Source organism: Zalophus californianus, chromosome X, assembly GCF_009762305.2.
Source record: "Zalophus californianus isolate mZalCal1 chromosome X, mZalCal1.pri.v2, whole genome shotgun sequence".
In the NCBI taxonomy this organism is placed as follows: Eukaryota; Metazoa; Chordata; class Mammalia; order Carnivora; family Otariidae; genus Zalophus; species Zalophus californianus.
In genome coordinates this window covers 127,829,188-127,850,643 of record NC_045612.1, presented here as the reverse complement: position 1 = coordinate 127,850,643, position 21,456 = coordinate 127,829,188, and the positions used below count along the sequence as shown (strand labels likewise).

At 47.7% G+C, this 21,456-nt stretch overlaps 1 protein-coding gene across 4 annotated transcripts in view; it reads left to right on the top strand.

The window, feature by feature from the left end:
* The window catches only part of XG (Xg glycoprotein (Xg blood group)), a 33,169-nt gene extending 12,258 nt beyond the window's left edge, over positions 1-20,911 (top strand). The window contains exons 3-12 of one of the 4 annotated variants that reach the window (XM_027609259.2): positions 243-266; positions 1,858-1,920; positions 5,539-5,601; positions 6,176-6,238; positions 9,230-9,292; positions 11,450-11,497; positions 14,413-14,454; positions 15,777-15,812; positions 17,200-17,316; positions 19,082-20,909. In XM_027609259.2, the coding sequence (XP_027465060.2) occupies positions 243-266; positions 1,858-1,920; positions 5,539-5,601; positions 6,176-6,238; positions 9,230-9,292; positions 11,450-11,497; positions 14,413-14,454; positions 15,777-15,812; positions 17,200-17,316; positions 19,082-19,098 (536 nt within the window). In that variant the 3' untranslated portion in view covers positions 19,099-20,909. Of the gene's footprint in view, positions 1-242; positions 267-1,857; positions 1,921-5,538; positions 5,602-6,175; positions 6,239-9,229; positions 9,293-11,449; positions 11,498-14,412; positions 14,455-15,776; positions 15,813-17,199; positions 17,317-19,081 lie in introns of all 4 variants that reach the window. The other 3 variants (XM_027609262.2, XM_027609261.2, XM_027609263.2) reach the window with 3 other exon arrangements.
* Positions 20,912-21,456: the final 545 nt, after the last annotated feature.

Genomic DNA, 21,456 nt, shown 5'->3' with positions numbered 1-21,456 from the left:
AATTTCCTCCCACCATCCCAACCCTGCACAGCTCCCGGGGAGGACAGGTAGGTATGGATTCTAAGCGTGTTTGCTTTCTTTTCCTCCCCCACCAACAATACACAATGAGATTTGTGTTCAAAACACGTCATATTCAGTGCCTTGAAATTTTCCCTTTTTATAAGGGTGTTAACGGTTCTTTCTGTGAGCTGTGCACAAATCTTCGATGCTGACTGGATTTGTTTTTTTCTCTTTGTGCACAGAACCCACCAAGAAGCCAGGCTCAGGTGAGTATGAACGCAGGGCGTCCACGTGCATCACAATGAGGACAGCTCGCCAACAGGAGCGGCACGGTCAATAATGACGAATTGCGTGCTGGAAGGCTGCTCGGGGAGTAGATCTGGAAAGTTCTCCCCACAAGAAAAAAAAAATGTGTGGTAGCTGGTAGCTATGGTGATGGGTGTTAACTAGATTCTGACCTGTGCAGAAATACCCAATCGTCATGTTGTAAGCCTGAAACTAATATAACCTTATATGTCAATGACACCTCAGTAATAGAGACATGACATATACGACATACGTGTTATGATATACAATTACATAGCACATAGGTGGGTCACATGCAATATACATTCTTAAATTATATATAAAATAAATAATATATTTATATACCATACAATAAAATACAATGTCTAATTATATATATTATATAGCACAAATAGAGCACACATGCTATATATTATATACAGTACATACATTATTAAATTACATATAAGGGGCACCTGGGTGGCTTAGTCAGTTAAGTGTCTGACTCTTGGTTTCAGCTCAGGTCATGATCTCAGGGTCCTGAGATCGAGCCCAGCATCTGGCTCCACACTTAGCAGAGTCTGCTTGAGATTCTTTCTCCCTTCTTCCCACTCCCCCTCTGCTTCTCCTCTGTCCACTCTCTCTCTCTAAAATAGAGAAAATCTTTTAAAACATAAAAAAGTAAATTACATGTAAAATAAATAATATATTTATATACCATATAATGAAATAGACTATAATTATATACATTATAGCATATGTGATATACATGTAAAGTAAATAATATATATAATTTAATAAAATGTAATCTGTAATTACAGACAATATATATTATGTAGCATATATACTATATATAAAATAAATAATATATTTATATTATATAGTATATAATTATATATGATATACTACATTTATGACACACACATAGTATATATTATATGTACCATATATTATTAAAATATATATAAAAATAATATAAATATTTAATATATTTAAATAACATAACATTTAACATATAGTTATATATAAGATATAATATAGCATATATCATAATATGATATATAGTATATAAATAAATAATGCATTTAAAATAAAAGAAAGAGAGAGAGAGATAACCAACAACCAAGAGAAGAATATGTTTACTAAGAAAGCATTGACATCAATTTAAAAATACACCGGGAGAATTTGTCTGCCTTTTTTTTTAAGTTGCACGCTGAACCTTATCATTAAGCCTGCACCTGCTAGCAACCTGGAGCTCTAGCATCCTCTTGCCACGAAAGTTAGCTTCTAGGAACAGTGTGTGTGTGTGTGTGTGTGTGTGTGTGTGTGTGTGTGTGTGCGCGCGCGCATGTGCACCCATGTGTGGTTTTTTTTCTTTAAGTTGCAGTTTTGAGATTTTATGTCTGTAGACTCAGTCATGTCCAGCGGGTCGATAGTCATCTGTAACACCGTGAACAACAAATGTGAATAAGATAGAAAATCTATAGCCGCGCAGATGTCCTTGTTTTATAGGCTGCTCGTAACACAAGGCTATTTCTCTCCGCTAAAAACGCTATGTCGTTTTCCCCGCAGATATCTACCCAAAACCAAAACCACCGTACCACCCCCAACCTGGAATGCCAGACGACAGTGGAAGTAAGAATTTTCAGCCTTTGGGATCCTTTCAAACCTGGTTTTGTGAAGCCCACCTTGTCTTTATTGGGGGGGGGCGGTGGTCATCAGGGTGCTTTTGAAATAAGGAGCAGCTTGCTGTGCAGGAAACTGAGTCACACTCCTCAGCAGGGGAGGCCAGAAGGTTGAACCGACATTGTTCATTTCATTTCCCCTTGCTCTGAGTGCTGGAAAATACCGTGTGATCAGAGGTATTGTACATTCTTGTGATGGATTTTTAATTAGGCTGAGGACAAGTTTGTAGGGTTCCAAATTATGTCCTGTTCAAAAATGCCCACCTGTATGCACTGTGCATGGCAAGTCATTTCCCCTCTGTGTTTCCTTGGCTTCAAAAACCTGGCAGACCCAGTTCCCATAAATTTTTTAATAAAATAAAATAAAGTAAAATAAAATAAAAGGAAACATTGTCAATAAAGTTCTTAGCGATGCAACAACGCCAAAAACCTAAAACCTGCACAAAATTTCAATGAATCGTGATCCTTGTTTTATGTGCCTTTGTCTTTGTCCAAGGAGAGTCTTATTGTATTTTAAGTAATTTCATGAAGAATTCAGGAACTGGTACTTGGCAATAGGCTACATCTACCTGCGAACTCCCTTCCTATCTCCCCGTCTCCCCATCAGAGTTAAACATGACACTGAATTTTGTATAGGTGAGCTCCCTCGCTTTGCTTCATTTTGATTTCTGCTGGATGTGTGCACCTAAGCGACGTATTTTTTCATGATTTCCTTTTGACCAGCTTCAGCAATTTTGGCCTCCCTGACCTCCCATCTCTGCAACCACCACTCTGTTCTCTGTGTGTATGACCTGGCCGTTGCTTTATATTTGTTTTTTTTTAAGATTCCACATATAGTGAGATGGGTGGCCTTTGTCTTGCTTGTCTGGCTTATTTCACTTAGCATAATGCCCTCAAGTTCTAGCCATATTGTCACAAATGGCAGGATTTTCTTCTTTTTCATGGCTCAGTAATATTCCATTATATCTATATCTGAATATATTGCAATGTATACATTACATTGCAATATCTATATTACATATAGATACAATATATCTCTCTCTGTATTGCAATATATACATAACATTGCAATATACATATTACACAGAGATACAATATATCTATATCTGTATTTATTATAATATATACATTGCAATATACGTATTACATATAGATACAATGTAATATATACAATACATTGCAATACACATATTACATATAGATACAATATATCTCTATCTGTATATATTGCAATGTATATATTACATTGCAATATACATATTACATATAAATATATCTATATCTGTATATATTATAATATATATTACATTATAATATACATATTACATATAGACACAACATATCTATATTTGTATATATTGTGATACATACATTACATTGCAAAATATATATTACGTTCTCTTTTATACATATTACATGTAGATACAATCTATCTATCTATCTATCTATACATTACATTGTAACACATATATTACATTCTCTGTGCTTCCATCTGTTGGCTATTGTGAATAATGATTCAGTGAACATGGGGGTGCAGATACCTTTTCAAGAGAGTAATTTTGTTTTCTTTAGATAAACATCCAGTTAGTGGAATTACTGGAACACAGGGTAGTTCTACTTTTAATATTTTAAAGAAACTCCAAACTCTTGTCCACAGTGGCTGCACCAGCTTGCATTCCCACCAACAGTGCAAGAGTTCTCCCCTTTCTCCACATCCTCGCCAACATCTGTTGTTTCTTGTCTTTTTTGTAATAGTCAACAGGTGTGAGGTGATATCTCACCGTGCAATATACTCTTTAGTTTTTATTATGTGTGCACTTTCTAGCTCAGAGGTAGATACTCGTGTAGCACAGGATGATTTAAGAATGAGGACAGTCTGTTACTTCTGCAGGGATGGGCACATTTCTGACCAGGGGTCTCGACAAGGAAGCCCAGACACAGAACCCAGGGAGGGTGGAAGTCTGAGGTGTGACCAGGGCTAGGGTGTCTTGGTACCTGAGAGAGGTCAGAGCCAGAAAACAGTGGGAAGGGAGAACGTCCTGTAAGCAGGGCTGAGGTGAGTGGCTGTTCTTCTGGATAATAGCTAATTCACTCTCTACCTCATGCAATACTTAAAAATAAAGTGGATTACAAGCCTAAATATGCAAAGGAACACTTTACAAGTGTTGGAAGAATAGAGGGACGCATCTTATGAGCTCTGGGTAAAAAGAATCCTCTTAGTTGAGATACAAAATAACACCTAAGTGTCCATCAGTGGGGTGGTTGTGGGAGACGGGTCACAGAATCAAGGGTATCAACGCACGGTGTCCACGTGCATCACAGTGAAGACGGCTCGCCAACACGCGTGGCACGGTTAATAATGCCGAATTGTGTGTTGGAAGTCTGCTCAGAGAGTAGATCTGAAAACTCCCCACAAGAAGAAAAGAATATGTTGTAGCTGGTATGTATAGTGATAGGTGGATTCTGAAATGTGGAGAAATACCTAGTCATCACGTTGTACACCTGAAACTAATATAATCTCATATGTCAATTATACCTCAGTAATACAGGTATGATTTATAGAATATATGTATTCTAATATAGTATATAATTATATAGCCCATAGGTAGGCTCACATGTAATATACATTCTTAAATTATATATGAAATAAATAACATAGTTATATACCATATAATAAAAGACAATATATAATCATATATATTAGATAGCATATATAATATGACATATATACTACACATGTAAAGCAAATAATATATTTATATAATATAATAAACTAATATGTAATTATATATAATATATATCATATATTTTGTAGCATATACACTATATATAAAATAAATGATATATTTATATTATATGGTTTATGATTATGTATCGTGTAATATATATAACACACAATATATATTATATGTAGTACATTATTAAATTATACATATAATAAATAGTATATTTATATAACATAATAACATTTAATATATGTTATATAATAGCACATAAAATATGTATCATATTGTATGATGTTTGATATGATGTTATTTGATATTATATCATATGATATATTATATATAAGTAAATAATAGAGTTAAAATAAAAGAAAGAGAGAGAGAGATAACCAACAACCAGGAGAAGAATATGTTTAGTAAGAAAATGTTGACATCAATTTACAAATGCACCGGGAGAATTTCTCTGCCTTTTTTTTTTTTTTTAAGTTGCAAGCTGAACCTTTTTATTAAGCCTGCACCTGTCAGCATCCTGGAGCTCTAGCACCCTCTTGCCAGGAGAGCTAGCTTCTAGGAACAGTGTGTGTGTGTGTGTGTGTGTGTGTGTGTGTGTGTGTGCGCGCACATGTGCACCCATGTGTGGATTTTTTCTTGAAGTTGCAGTTTTGAGATTTTATGTCTCTAGACTCGGTCATGTCCAGCGGGTCGATAGTCATCTGTAACACCGTGAACAACAAATGTGAATAAGATAGAAAATCTATAGCCGCGCAGATGTCCTTGTTTTATAGGCTGCTCGTAACACAAGGCTATTTCTCTCCGCTAAAAACGCTATGTCGTTTTCCCCGCAGATATCTACCCAAAACCAAAACCACCGTACCACCCCCAACCTGGAATGCCAGACGACAGTGGAAGTAAGAATTTTCAGCCTTCGGGCTCCTTTCCAACCTGGTTTCATGAAGCCTGCCTTGTCTTTATGGGGGTGGGGTGGTCATCAGGCTGCTTTTGAAATAAGGAGCAGTTTGCTCTGCAGGAAACTCATGCAGGAGTCATGCTCCTAAGCAGGGGAGGCCAGAAGGTTGAACTGACGTCACTCATTTTGTTTCCCCTTGCTCTGAGCGCTGGAAAATACTGCGTGATCAGAGGGTATTGTACGTTCTTGTGATGGATTTTTAATTAGGTTGAGGACAAGTTCCTTTCCCGCTTGTTTGTAGGGTTCCAAATTATGTCCTGTTCAAAAACGCCCACCTGTGTGCACTTGTGCATGGCAAGTCATTCACCCTCCATGTCTCCTTGTTTTTAAAAACCTGGCAGACCCAGTTCCCATAGATTTCTTAATAAAATAAAAGGAAACATTGTCAATAAAGTCCTTAGCAATACAACAGCACCAAAAACCTAAACCCTAAGACCAGGTAGAGCCATGTGAGGCTGGGCTAAGCCAAGGGCTTGCAGAAGCATTCCTAAAATCCCCTTGCTCTTTTCCGGCAGGTATCTACCCAAGGCCGAGGCCACCCCCTCGCCCGCAGCCTGGCGGTTCTGACGGCGGTGGAGGTAAGCGCATTAAGACGGGATTCGGAAGCGTTGGGGATGGATGCACCGCCCACATCGACGCTCTCGAAATTCCGTCCTCAATGGTGAAATGGCAATGGTTTTCGAATGTCCAGAGGCTGTTTTATAAGGAGTGCACTCCAATGTTGGGGATGGAGGATCCACCCTAAAATCCCTCCATCAGGGTGCACACGTCCTCAACTCCGTTTGCTGGAATGCTCTACACAGACCCCATGCCCTCCCCAAATTCCTGGTCGTGGCATCCAGGGTCCTCCAAGATGTTAATGAGGGGTCATGACGGACGCTGGTCACGGCTCACAGATGTTTCTGGAGATCCCACTTGAAGCAAAATTGATGAGAAATCACGAGCTCTCTCATGAGCTCTCCAGAGTCTCGAGACAGCCTCTTGAAGATGCCGCCATGTCTTGGGCGGCTGCCCCTTCCTGGATGGCAGGACAGGTTTCCGGAAACTGCTTTCCCAGGGGTCCCCACAGCTCTGGGGGGGTGTCCCTGATGGAGCGATTTTTGTGGAGAGAAATTGGACAGGTCACTGCCTGATTTTGCATTTCGCAGTTTTATCAGACCCCGCGTCGGACAGCCATGCATCTCCATGGGAGTTTCTCAGAGACAGGACAGAGACCAAATCATAAATATGGGGAAGGGGAAAGAGGTGCAGGCTGACTACGGACAGTCCTGCAAACCCTGAGAAGTTCCCCTTGGATGTCATCTGGGTCCCCAATAGCTCAGTCCTATACACACACCCTGGGAGGGCAGGGGGCATTGGAACTCCACAGGGAGAGAAAGGTGTTTGGGGAGATTGGCGGGTTGTGCAGACAGATTTTGCCCACAGATGCTTAGGGCATCCTAAGTCCCTAAACATGCATCTCTGGAGCCATGTCTCGGCTCTTGGGGAGAAAGCATGCAGGCTTCAGGCATCTGGGAGCAGCGAGCAGGTGGACGCCTTCTGTAGGGTTTTCCAAGCAAGTGGATGCCTTCTGTGGCTTTTCCAAGCAAGTGGATGCCTTCTGTAGGGTTTCCCAAGCAGGTGGATACCTTCTGTGGGTTTTCCAAGCAAGTGGATACCTTCTGTGGGTTTTCCAAGCAGGTGGACACCTTTTGTGGGGTTTTCCATTGGATGCACATCTTCCAATGCTCAAGTCGTCTGCATGCATCTGCGTGGCATTAGCAACCGCCTAGCTCAAACGTGAGGGCTGTGGGGTCTGTGCCGGGACCCGCCTCCCCGTGGGTGCAGGAGACACCTGGGAGGTGGGCAGGCTGTGGCTTGTGGCCAGTGCAATGACAAAATACTCAGTTTCCTATCTGCGGACGGCGATCGTTGGCCATGGGTGCTGTTCCTGCCTCCTGGCACCCCCTTTGCACCCCGACACCCCAGTACGACTCACATCCTGCAGCCGGGTTCTGCAGATAGGCTGCCCCCCGCCGCCTCTAAAGGCCCCGAGGTTTATTCTGATTGCAAACACTGACGTTCCCCCATTGGCCCCAGTGGGCAGCTCAGGGCCCCTCGCCAGACTTCATATGTCAGCATCCCCAGAAAAGGGTCAGGGCAGTTGGTGCCTCGGAGAATGTTAACAAAGGCAATCACTGAACCCCAAACTGAGCTTTGGGGACCCAAGTGCACATTAAATTTCACGGTATTTTGATTTAAAAAAATGCAAAACCGGCTCAGGGCGTAAGCAAGCTTATTCAAAAGAGGGCAGGGAAATTCTGGTGAGCACGCATCACCCAATGCCAGTGTCCCACAGGGGAACATGCGGGAGGCTGCATGGTGTATCCGACGTGTGTGTTTGCTAACACCACCAAGCCGTTAACTCGCTTCTGATACACTGTGCCCGAAAATAGCCCCGGATCCCGCAGGGTAAGGGCTCAGTCCCAGGGCACCGCCCCCAGTTGAGACAAGAGTTGCAAATGCAGGTTGTCCTCTGAGCTTCTGAACGTCTGGCTATAGGTCGGCGGTTCCCAGGGCTCCGTTAATTTGCTAGAGTGGTTGACGGGACTCGGGGAAAACACGGGTGCTAGTTTACCCTACCGGGTGTGATAAAGGATATGCACGAGCTCTCGGGGGAACAGGTGCATGAGGTGAGATCTGCAGGGGTCCCGAGGGCAGGACTTGTGTCCCCGGGGAGGGGCGGTGCATCCCCCATGCGGCATGTGGATGCGTTCCGCAACCACAACTCTCGCCGAACCCCGTCCTTTTGGGTTTTTGGCGGGCTTCAATCACGGAAGCACGATTGATTAAATCGTGGGTCACTGGGGATTAATTCAACCTCTGGCATCTTCCCCATCCCCAGAGGTCAGGGCCACGGGATTGCAATTTAGGACCCGCTCGTCACAGGGGGGCTTGGTGTCCTCGGCAACCAGCGCCCATCTTTAAGGGCTTTTCAGAAGCACCTCCTTTCACGTCAGCTCAGGTATGTTTGGAAATTCCACGGTTTCAGTATTCAGAGGCGGTTCCATAGTGTTTACGTGAGCACATGCTCTGTGCCGAGGCTGGTCCTTGGTTCTCGGCGTGGGGGTGTGGCAGTCACCAAGCGGACGGGGTTGGATGGGACAGTGGGAGCTGTGGAGTCCCACCCAGGGTGGAGATGGTCTTAGCCCAGGGGCTGAGGCAGGAAGAGAAGCCTGCATTCGGTGCAGAGGGCATGTGCAAAGGTCCTGGGGCCTGGGGGTCTGAGACATGATAGATCACTGTCTTACTCTGCATTCCACACCTCCCTTCAACTCTCAGATCATAAGGGGCCCGTCCAAGTACTTGCCCTTCCCAGGCTGCCAGGTCCCCCATGCCTTCTCCCCACAGGAAGAATGGTGTCCCACCTGGACGGCACTGGGAACACCTGCAGTTTGGTCCCATTGTCCCGGTGTCCTGCAAATGGTCTGCCCCACTCTCCATAAGCTGCCCATGCATCTGTCATGCGGGCTGGGGTTTACAGAGCACTGTCTGTACAGGGTCTCAGGGATGTTCTGTGCACCCCACAGGTTACTTTGGCAACACGGACTGGGACGACGGCCGCTACCCGCCCAGACCCAAGCCGCCCGCAGGTATGCCCGCGGCTTCTCTCTCTTGACTGGGGAGGTGTTGGGGAGGTCTGGGTGCAGAATCGGCCCCGAGCAGAAGATGCGCTGCACAGGGCATCCGTGTCCCACGTGTCCTATGCCTCATCGGAGGGCGTACTCCGTGCACCTGTCCCCTCTGGAGGTTTGTGTCGTGGGCAACACTAGCCACAGGGCAGATTGCACTGACAAGTGGTGCTTGTGTCTGTGTAAACACGCGCACGTGTGTGTGTGTACCCGTGTGTGCGCGTTCCTTTAGAGCTCGGCACACACCTGGGCCTTGCCTTTTTCCGGACACTTCTGTGCATGGAGGTATCCTGCAAGGCGTGATGTGTGCTTGCCTTTAGAGGCATCCAGCTCTCTCTGTGTCTCTATGCTCGTGTACGGATCCCTGTACAGACCTTTACACATGCACCTGGACGTACGCCCGTCTCTGTACATCTTTACTTAGGCATAGATCCCTCATGTATGGGTGCACGTATTTATATATCTTTATATTCGTGTACGGATCCCTGTACAGACCTTTACACATGCACCTGGACGTACGCCTGTCTCTGTACATCTTTACTTAGGCATAGATCCCTCATGTATGGGTGCACGTATTTATATACCTTTATATTCGTGTACGGATCCCTGTACAGACCTTTACACATGCACCTGGATGTACGCCTGTCTCTGTACATCTTTACTTAGCTATATATCCCTTTATATACATTTATATAAACATCTTTATATGCATATGTCTCTATATATCTTTACGTATGCATATATCCCTTATATATATTTATATATACATAAAAATATATTTTATATATATTTATATAAACACCTTATATGCTATATGTACTTTATATATATTCTCTCTCTATATCTTCACTTAGCTGTATATCCCTTATATATGGATGTACATATTTATATATCTTTATATTCATGTATGAATCTCTTTATATATATTTATATAAACACCTATATATGTATGTCTATATATCTTTACTTAGTTATATATGCCTTATATATGTATGTACATATTCATGTCTTTATATTTATATTTATATGCATGCACACCTCTGAATATGTACATATTTCTATATTTGCATGTTCATATATCTACTTCTATAATATTGCATATGCATATACCTTTATATATGTGTAGATACATGTTTATATGTGTAGATATATGTTTATATATGTACATACAGACAGCTTTAAAAATGTATGCATATATTTTGAGTATATATATCTTTATATACATTTATCTACATATGTGTGTTCATATCTTTATATTTGTCTACTTTTATATGTACGTGTACTTTTATACATATCTATGTATAGTTTTATTTGTGCATATGTATGTATATATACCTGTGTATATAGATACAGGTTTATGCCCACGTACACAGGCATACAAAAAGCTTTTATGGACGTTCTTGCTATCACTGGAATGGAACCCCCTGCCGAGAGTTTTTCATACCTAAACAAAAGCGGGGGCCGGTTGGGACAGAGCCCTCTGTAGTCTCGGGCTCCAGGCTGTAATGCATGAGGCTTTGTGTCATGTAGGCGAGGTTTCTCCTCTGTTTGGTCGTGCGCGATGTTTTCCAGAAGAGGTGAGACCTCCTCCCCGAAACCTTGCCAAAGGGCACATGCGTCATGTGGACAAGCAGGGTGCACGTGCGCCTTCTTTCTGCGATGCTCGGCACCGTGAACAAACAGCTTTGTCTTCAGGGCTGTGATGGCCACGATCAGCCAACCGTAAAAATGCCTGGCCCCTAAGAGGGAAAGTTCATGATGGGCTTCGCCTTCCCAGTCTGCCCGTCTCATGAAGGTGCTTCTGTATGAGGGTTTCAGGTCCCGCTCAGATCTCTCTGCAGGAGGGCGATGCACCTGCATGCACGGGGAGCCGTCTGGGTCCATGTGTGCTCTCTGAAGGCACCGGGCTTTCCATAGGGGATCTGTCTTGGCGGGAGTTGTCCTAGCAGAAAGCTGTGACTTTAGGCGGGCAGCCTTGGACTTGCCCTGGTGGCTCCCGCTCTTTGCCACCATGTGGGGCTCTCTTTGGGGTGAGTCGTGGGCACGGCTTTGGTGCCATCACCAGGAACCCTGCGCCTCCCAGCAGAACGTCCCTGACACGTACCTTCTCTCCCACAGGCGGTGGTAGCTACTACCCCAGCAATGATGGGTCCGGAAACACGCACGGTACGCCCAGCACCCGGACTTCCGGTGGACGGCGGGGTGGGGGTCATCTTTGCCGGGCTCCCCCTTGCATGCCCATCCCTGCCTCTTCCTGGGGTCCTGGGTGTTGGGGCTCTGTGTGCTGGCGTCCGGGGTGCTCAGCCCTCTCCGCGCTGACCGTCTGGCTTGGCCGCGGCCTGCTGTCCAGGGAACCCAGTGTCCAGGTAGCTGGAAACAGAACGGCAGACAGCAACACTCGCCAGGGGGACAACATCCAACACACTGGGGACTTTTTGTCAGGCGGTTGGCCTACTGCCAGCAGAAAACATTTCGGGGAGGCAGATGCTGCCAAGAAGGAATAGAAAAGTCCACAGGAATGACTCGTGGGGTTCTTGTCTACATGGAGCTCTTTGCAAACAGATCAGCAGATCTCGAAGCCCTCAGACGCTCTCTGCTTCCGTAAGGGAAGATTGAGAACAAAACGTTGCTGGGAAAACAAGATTGAGAAAAAACGTCTCGCTGGGAAAACAAAATTGATTTTTTTTAAATTGAGATACAATTGACATAGAACATTTTACTCGTTCTAGGTATACAGCAGAGTGATTCAACATTTATTATATGTTGCAAAGTAATCAGGGCTCTAGGTCTGGGGAACATCCATCGGCACACACAGTTACAAATTTTATTTTTGTGTGTGCATCGGCACACAGTTACAACTTTTATTTTTTGTGTCCATTGGCGCACATAGTTACAAATTTTGTTTTTTAAATTTTTTAAAAGATTTTATTTACTCATTTGACAGAGAGTGAGCATAAGCAGGAGGAGCAGAGGGAGAGGGAGAAGCAGATTCCCCGCGGAGCCAGGAGCCCGATGCGGGACTCCATCCCAGGACCCTGAGATCATGACCTGAGCTGAAGGCAGATGCTTCACCGAACGAGCCACCCAGGCGCCCCACAGATTTTATTTTTTTATTGTAAAATGAGAACCTTAAAGATTTACTCCCTTAGCAACTTTTAAATATAGGATACAGGATTGTTAACTAGGGTCCCCAGGCTCTATGTGACGTCCCAGGGCTTATTCATCCCGTAACTACACGTTTGTACCTTTGAGTCCCCTTTGCCCTTCAATCAATTTGTGGATTGATTTCAAAGCATTATTTTTCTTTTCCGTTTGCCATGTGCTAAACGTTTTGAGCACCATAAATGAATTGAGAGACTTACCTTTTTGGCCAAAACTAATATTTGTATGGTGCGTTGTTGGCAAGGGGTATGGTCCTTTCAGAGATGTGGTCCCATTAACCTCCCTAACCTCTGAAGGGCAAATTTTTGTTTTATATCCCATTTTCTAAAGTAAAGGTGAAGCACGGTGCTCAAACAGTCCGCTTTAAGGGACAGATATCTGTCACCCTATAGATGGTCCCATCCCCATAACGCTGGCCCTCCAAGGTGCACACGCTTGTATGGGACAGGCGGCGTGTGAAGGGTCCTGGTGGAGAGGGGTCAAAGGCTGTCTGCTTTAAACTCAGTGTGCAGATGTGATGGGCCCATCGTCTTCTTTCTTTGGAAATTGTGGGACAAACGCTTATTCGATATTTTTATAAGCAGCCACGTGGAACATTGCATATGGTCAGATGACGCCCCCACAACCCTCCAGGCCAGGGAAGTATCCCGATCCTGGGATGTGTTTACCCCACGCAGGTGTCTCTGAAGGGTCTCCCTCTGCGAGGATCCTTCCCAGAACCTGTTGTTTTGTTCTTTGCCAGATTCACAAGCGGGAAAGAAATGACTCATCTAGCCGTGCTCCCGGGAGCCCAAAGGATGCCTACATTTATTCCCCAGGAAATTTGTCAGGGCTCTGATCCCACGCCGCCATGTCTTGGGGACCTGCCTCCCCTCCGAGTGCAGAAAAGCACACTCATCAGGATGATCATTCACCCTGGGGGCAAAATGTCTGCAAACCCCCCTCCCCTGACCCCATGCTCCCAGGTGGGGCCAGGGTCAAGCTGCAGGACAAAGCCTGGCTGATGTGGTTTTCCGGAGGGCCACGCTCACTGGCATGTGAGGCTCTGGGAACGTGCATCCGGCCCTGTCCGTGTCTGGACCCCTGTTCTGTGGTGCTGAGCTGCGCCAAGCTGTGAGTCAGCTCTCAAACTAGCACCGAGGATTGGGTTCATGCACCAGGTGACTGCGTCACCCGGCTTCTCCCTGGAGGTGGCAAAATGCATTGGGCATGTCCCTTCCTCCTGCACAAAGGACACCAGTCCTAACAGCTTAGTGACCTCATCCTAGCGAGACCTCATTTTACCTTAATTTGGAACGTTGTTACCTTTAAAGACCCCACCTCCAAGCACAGTCCCGTTCTGCAGTTCCGGGGAGCTAGGACTTCAACATATGAATTTTGGGGAGGGGGACATGGCTCAATCCGGAGGCAGTTGATCAAATGACCCATCAGTGTTTAAACAGCACCAACAAAAATGTTCCCACTTCCAAATTAACAAAATTAGCATCAAGCATTCCGTTTGTCATCTCAAACCTTCGTTGAGAAATTGGTCTCCAGACATGAGAAGAAGGTGCCAGAAATCTTTCTGTTTCACTGGCCGGGATGACTGTAGTCTGTGCCTACGGCACTGCTCAGGCTGGCCTCATGGAAAGCGTGTTTGCACGCGAGCTAAGGAAAGCGCCCAGTCTTCGGGCATGAGCATGGCATGTGCCCCAGTCGCCGTGAGCTCCAGAGGGTGTCAGGGGAAGCTGTGCATCATGCAGGCTGACCTCAGCTGCTGCTCCTTGTGTGGTCAGAGGCCGCCCCGTGGTGACTGTGCCTCTTCCCTTTGCACGGGGAGGGAGGGCTGGAAATCTCCGCAGCTTCATGCGGCATCTTGCTTCCGGTGAGCTGAGTGGTGTCACCCAAACTTCTGGACACGTGGTCTTTCTGTCCTGCAGGAGGAGGGCGCTCTAGACCCAACTCTAACGGAAATACTTATGGTAAAGGAATTATTTCTTACGAGCTGTGTGCAGAGAAACTGTCCTTGGGGAGAACTAACACCCCATCTGGCGCTGGTGGGAAGCTTGTCCTATTGTCTCCTGCGTGGGAAGTTAACTGACCATCCGGGTCTAATTTATGTGCTCACCGGTCACCAAAGTTACTTTGCATGCAGTGCAGGCTTACTTTCTTGCAAGGAAGTAAGCCCTGCTTAAGGTTGATATTGTGTGTGTGTGTTTGTACATGCGTGTGTGTGCACATTAGTGTTCACCTGTGCTTGTGCATGTGTGTGCCAATGCGCGTGCATGTGTGCATGAGTGCAGATGGGTGCATGCCGGTGCACACATTTATGGTTGTATGTGTGCATATGTCTGCCTCTGCATGTGTGTGCGTGCCTCTGTATTTGGCTGCACACACGTCTACTTGCTAATGCATATGGGAATGTATTTCTCCTGTGCACACATGGGCCTCTGTGTGCATGAGTCTGTGCACATGGATTTGCATACAGATGTCCATGTGTCTCTGTGTGCGTGCGTGTGCAGGTGGATGTGTGCACGTGTATATGTGTGTGTCTTGTATGCGTGCCTGCAGGTCTGTTTGCATGTATTCTGCAAACATGTGGAGGTGTGCACACCTGCACGTGTGGAGATGCGCTCATGTGTGGAGGCACGGACATGCGTGGAGGCGCGCGCATGGGTGGCAGTGTGCGTGTATGCATGTCTTTATGTGTTCACAAGCGTGAATGTGAGTGTGTGCTTGTGTGTATGTGAGGATGCGGGCGCATGTGTGGTGGCGCGCGCTTGGGTGGCGGTGCGCGCATGGGTAGAGGCGCAGGCACGGGTAGCGGTGCGCCCACGGGTGGCGGTGCGCGCATGGGTAGAAGCGCAGGCACAGGTGGCGGTGCGCATAGGTAGAGGCGCAGGCATGGATGGCGGTGCGCGCATGGGTAGAGGGGCAGGCACAGGGGGCAGTGCGCGCATGGGTGGCGGCGTGAGTGTGTGCACCTGTGCGTGGGTGCACGTGCATGGCCGCGTGCACGTGCATGTTGTGTCTGTAAATGTGTGTGTGTATCCCCTGTCCCCTGGAATGGAAGCTGCATTGCCCTGTCGCTATGCTGCCCCCTCGCACTCCCAGCATCGGATGTAGCGTCCACAGCCCCCTCCTGAGGCTGAGTGTGCGCCCCCTCCTCTGGGAGAAGGTAAGCTCCCTGCACACGGAGATCCCCATACGCGGCGCTTCTCGCTGCATGCCCAGCCTCTCCGGGGTGCCCGGCGGTGGAGACTCTGCTGAATAATCCCATGACCATGTGCCTTCCTCTTTACAGGCGGAGATGGACACTCGACCTACGGGAACCCCCAGGGTAATGGATCCGTGCCGCTCCCGTCTTTAATAAAAACACGCTTTTGCATAGGGCTGTGGGCGGGCCAGCAGGGTCTGGACATACTGTCTTAACCCACAGGCTTTCATGGAGCAGCCTGCTTCTGCAGGGTGCTCACCTCCCTGGGGGCTCACAGAAGGAGGGCGGAGGTGGGGCTCCTCCGAGGGCAGGGTGGGTCTCGTGGACCTGTCCCGGGGCCACCGATGGCTCATGTGTCTTTGAGCAAGCGCACGAACGGAAGCCAAGAAGGAGAACGGGAAGGAGGGTGTGGACATTCGGCCCTGGAGAAGCCCCCTAGAAGTGCCCTGCCCGCCCCAGAGCAGGTCAGACAGGGCAGGGGTGGAGGCCAGGAGGCCCACGCTGGTCACACGTTGCTGGCAGAACGCAGCCTCTTAGCAATCCTGCCTTCACGTTGAGGATGAATGCGCTTGCCCCGACGCCAAGCTTCTGTGCGTCACAGATGCTCCGCGAGAAGGACGCATGGAAGCGCTTTGCAGCCTCTGCGTCCCGACGCGCGTGCCCAGCCTCGGGGTTGCTATTTGCTGGGTGTCTGCACTGGCGTTCGCAAGACAGCCATCCATCCCTACCATTCTCCTGTCGGACACAAGCTGGGGGCCGGAGGGGTGAAGCCCAAGACAAAAATCGAGGTGGCACACATGGGGTTGCATGGAACGTATAGGGTCCTGCGTCCAGACAGAGCGTCTGATGCCAGACCGGGGTGCGGAGAGGGCAAGTGATGCTTCCTGCAGGCGACAGTATCCAAGCCAACGTCCCATGGGGGCCATGTATCCATCCCAACAACACACCAGCTGCTTGACCCACTCTGATAGAAGACACAGGTGGTTCTCGCCAATAAAAGCAATGATTTCTTCTTTCTCGGGACCGTCGATTTTTGTCACGCAAGGTCCCAGGCAGAGAAACCAAACTGTTGGCAGTAAGGTGGCCTCCAAGGTGTCAGGTTAGGTGTGTGCCTGTGTCCAGACCTTTGTGGGCACGTGTGCATTGAATATATTTTGCAAGGGCACAAACATTGTACTTCGAAAAAGGTACAAACCCATCCAGTTCAACAAATCCACGGAAAACAAATCGAGTGCCTCTTATTTGCAATACTCTGCCTTGAATGTCCTGAACGGGTAAGACATCGTCAAAAATCTCAAAATCTTCTGCTTACAGAAGCAGAATCCTTTCCTCGGACTTCTTGTTCTGATTTGCTCTTTATTGTTGTTATTATTATTATTATTATTTTTTTTTTCCCGTGCATGTGAGGGTGGGAAGGGCCCGAGGTGAGATTGCGGGAGGATTTACAATGAACGGCTTTCTCGCCGGCCACGTGTTTTCTGAGACCGTCTTTGGTTTCTCCATCCTGCAGGGAACATGGTAGCGAAAATCGTGTCTCCTATTGTGTCAGTGCTGGTGGTCACGCTGGTGGGCGCCGCAGCGGGTTACTGCCAACGCAACAGAAGGAGAAACTGTTTCAGGACAAATGGTAAGTGTTAGGCTCTATAAAAATACTTCCTGGAGCCTGTTACAGGGCTGGGTTATTTCTGGGGACGTCCCATATAGCGGCCTTGCTTAAGGAAGTGGTTTTAAGTTGGGGCTTCATGGGGGATGCTTTTCCTACACCCGCCCTCCGGTATTTTTAAGCAGCTTTGTGATCTGCAAGAGTGGGTGTTGTAACTCACGTAGACTGAAACGTTCTCAGCTCGGGGTTGCAATCGGCAGGGCTGATATGGTTTCGATCCATCGTAAGGGACTCGGAAATGTTTGGGTTGAGCCTGCGATGTTCACCCACATCTCCTTTGTGTCCCTAAGAAGGGAGGCCTGCAGGAACGGGGTTTTAGGTAGGATTGCAAAATCCCAAAACCTGCCCGGGGCCTCCCTCTGCTGGTGGATGGGGAGTACTGACCAAATCCAGACACGGGGGAGCTCGGGTCTGCACCGCGCCTGGCCCTCCGAGAAGCCTGGGGGAAAACCAAGTCTCTGAAACACCGCTCCCGTGGCTGGCAGCTCTCATGGTCATTGCGACACACCGAGCGTGACTTTGGATTCCGACTTCGGCACGGGCCGGTGGGCATTTCAAAACCCAGCAGTGTAGACCTGAGTTGGCTTTTTTCCTGGTGCCTGCCGGAATTTTGTGCCCAACCGCCTCACCTTACCTGACTTTCTTTTTGCAGCACCTGGAGTTGTTCTTATTTTGTTTTTTTTGGTTTTTTTAAATGTGGGTCATGATCTCCCCGTTTATCTGAGACAAAGCGCACTCTTTTTGTTTGCTTGTTTGTTTGTTTTTTTTTTGTTTTGTTTTGTTTTCCCTGCCTGGAAGCTCTTTTTGCTTTTTTGAAGGCTAGATAAACATCCCATCTAGTTTTTCTGTTAGTTATTCTTTTTTTAATATTTTATTTATTTATTTGAGAGAGAGAGCAAGCATGAGCAGGGGGAGGTGCAGAGGGGGAGGGAGAAGCAGGCTCCCTGATGAGCAAGGAGCTCGATGCGGGACTCGATCTCAGGACCCTGAGATCATGACCTGACGCTTCACCGACTGAGCCCCCCAGACGTCCCCTCCGTTAGCTATTCTTCAGGGATGACGTCACCGGGTCCAGCGGAGACCACGTCTGCCTTCCCATCTGTTAAAGCTACGGTCCTCAGACACCAAGACTGCACACTCGCTGTCATAGCATGAGGGGACTCCCCCCCTCAAGGTGGGCAAGACTCATCCTGGGGCTACCTGGTCTTGCCGGCTGCCAAACCTGCAAACCGTCTAACAAGTATGAGCATGGCGGCTCCATCTAGGGTTTTGTTCAAGACCCGGGGCGTGGGGGAGGGTCTCAGCATTACAGCGAACTTGGCTCCACGCAGTCACGCTGACGTTGCTTGGCTGTGCGGTTGGGTCCGGGAGGTCACCTGTCAGCTGAAGGACGGCTCACACGCCGTCTTGGCAAGTTGTAGGGGGATGAGTTTGCAGTGCACAGCCTGCGGAACTGGACAGGTGCAGCAGCTCCACTTTGAAGCTGCCACACCTTCTGGAGACACACTTCTGGGGATGGGGCCACATACGGGGCAACAGGTGGACTGTTTGAGCATGATGCTTCGGCTTTATTTGGTAAACTGCAAGGAATAAAACCTCCTGAGGTTGTGGAGGTTAATGAAACCACATCCATAAAAGGGGGTTTGTGCAAATATTAGCTGCGACCAAAAATATATAGTTGGTCAATTCATCCTAGCTGTGACACATGGTTGCCCATCTTCCCTTCCAGAACCAGCACATGTATGAGGGTTTCAAGATCCAGCGGTCGCTTAGGGAGAAGCTCGGTGTAGACCAGAACCCCGTTCGCCGCTCCTGGGACAATTCCTTTCATTGTCGACATCACCTGCCGCCCTGAGGTGCTTTCTGTTCGGCACAGATGAGCCGCCTCCCAAAGCATCCCCAGATCTGCTGGATGAGGTGCGTTGGTGAGGCTAACTGGGCTCCTCCCTGGGTCGAACGAAGATTATTGCTTCATCTGTTGGTGCGATCGTGAATGTGGATAGATGCCGACTGTGTCCTGGGTTCCCAACACGACCTCATGGTGCGGGACGTGCACATGGGCGACCCGTGTGTGTCGCCCCAAAGCACGGGGGGTGTCCCGGGGCATGGGGTCATGGGCAGGGGTGCTGTCTTCTGCTGGGGTCTCAGGAGCACCACTGGGGGTGGGGGGGCGGTTTCCAGCCAGCTGTGGGGAGAAGCTTGACCCAGGCTGAGTGTTCATCAGGGAGTCAGTGCCCACCGGTCCAGCTGATGTGGAATGCGGGATTCTCAGCACTCGGGGTGGCTTCGACCAGCCCTCCATCCCCTGCCCCCAACCTACGGAGCCTGAGGCTGGGTTTCGGGATTGTGCATGCATGGTCGCTCGAGTGCAAGCCATCTCGGGGGTGGGGGGGGTGGGGGAAGCGGCCTGGGGATGCTTTACCTTTTCCTGTGAAATCTTATATGGTTTCGGGTTTTCTAGGAAAATAGGGGACGGCGATCGCAATATGTGTCTCTTGACTGTTCTCATATCAGTTTCCATCTGATGCTCTCTAGGTTTCTGTTCTTCAGGCAACGCCATCCTTTTTCTTAGTTTATACTTTTTTTTTTACACCCGTAGTAGAGAACCTTAAAAAATGCTCAAGCATCTGAAATGCATACTAGCTATTTGCTTCTATGTTAGTAACATTTTAGGGGGAAAGGAAAAAGACAGTTTGGGCTTATTGGCACAGTTTCTTCCAATTTAGGTACATGCTTATAGAACTTTTGGGCTTTGCCCTAAATATCAGAATAGAGACAATTTTTGCCATCTGCAACTCATGGAGAGGACCCAGAAAAGTCCTAAATATGCATGCTTTGTGCTCACCATCATGGATTGGGAGCTAGGTCTCCAAAGAAGGGGGCGCCAAAAGCAGAAAGCCCTAAAGAGAGCTTCCCAAATACAAAAAGGAACTTGCAGCTAAGATGGTGGTGTCTCATGTCAGGGATTCACATATGATTTGAGCCATTTCAAGACAGCGGCCCGCAATTCCTGTTGGGACAGGGATGTCCTAGCACGCTTCTCAACTGTTTGCACCCAGGGACGAAGCCGCACGGTTGCCGCACGTTTTCTGTATGTGAGTTTCTTTTGACGCTGGTTAAAAGCCTGTGTGAAGGTGTGCGTGCGTCCGTGCGTGGGCACACGCATTTGCACCTTCACATACAGACCTAGATGCAATGGAAGCCTTTATAAAGACATCCATCCATCCGTTTTGTTTTTTTCCCACACCTGTCATACATAAGTTTGCATCATTCTAAATAAATGTAAAAGAAAAAAGAAAAAATACCGCGGTTGGCTCGCCGTGTTCTTGCTTTCTGTAATTCCCACCTAGAAGGAGGAGGCAGCACGCGGTAGGTCCACGACTCAGGAAGCTATCTACCCAGCTTAGCGGCATCGGATAAATGTCGTCCTGAGCGGGGCAGAGTGCCCGCTGGGTGTGTGTCTGCCTGTGGCAGGGTGTCTGCTCCATTCCGAGGGTCACGGCAGGGGTTTGGGGAGCAGATGGGCACCTGAAACCTTGCCGAGGAAGACGAGTTGTCACCGGCGCCTTCTGGAATACGATGGAGGGTGAACACTTAAGCATAGTTACAATCTTAAGGGATGAAAATCACCCTCGTGGGGGGCATCTGGGGGGCTCAGTGAGGGAAGGGTCTGCTTTTGGCTCAGGTCATGATCCCAGGGTCCTGGGATCGAGTCCTGCGTGGGGCTCCATGCTCAGCGGGGAGCCTGCTTCTCCCTCTGCACCTGCTTGTGCTCTCTCTGGGTCAAATAAATAAACCGAATCTTAAAAGAAAGGAAAAGAAAATCACCCAAGTGACAAGCAGAAACTGGTTAAGGTTCAACCTAGTTAGAATAAGAATCTTCAAATCATGAGTACTTGGAGGCATATCTTTTTTGGGGTGGGTGGGGATTTTATAGCAGAAGCCTCCTATTGATTGATTGACTGGTTGATGCCTGAAGTCTGCTTGACCCAGAGTGTTACCTGAGTCTCAGGTGGGGAGCATATGTCCTTAAGGAACTCACCCCCCGACTCCGCCCCACCCCAGGGCCACCAGGACGGCATGCTTCCCTGCTAAAAAGAGGAG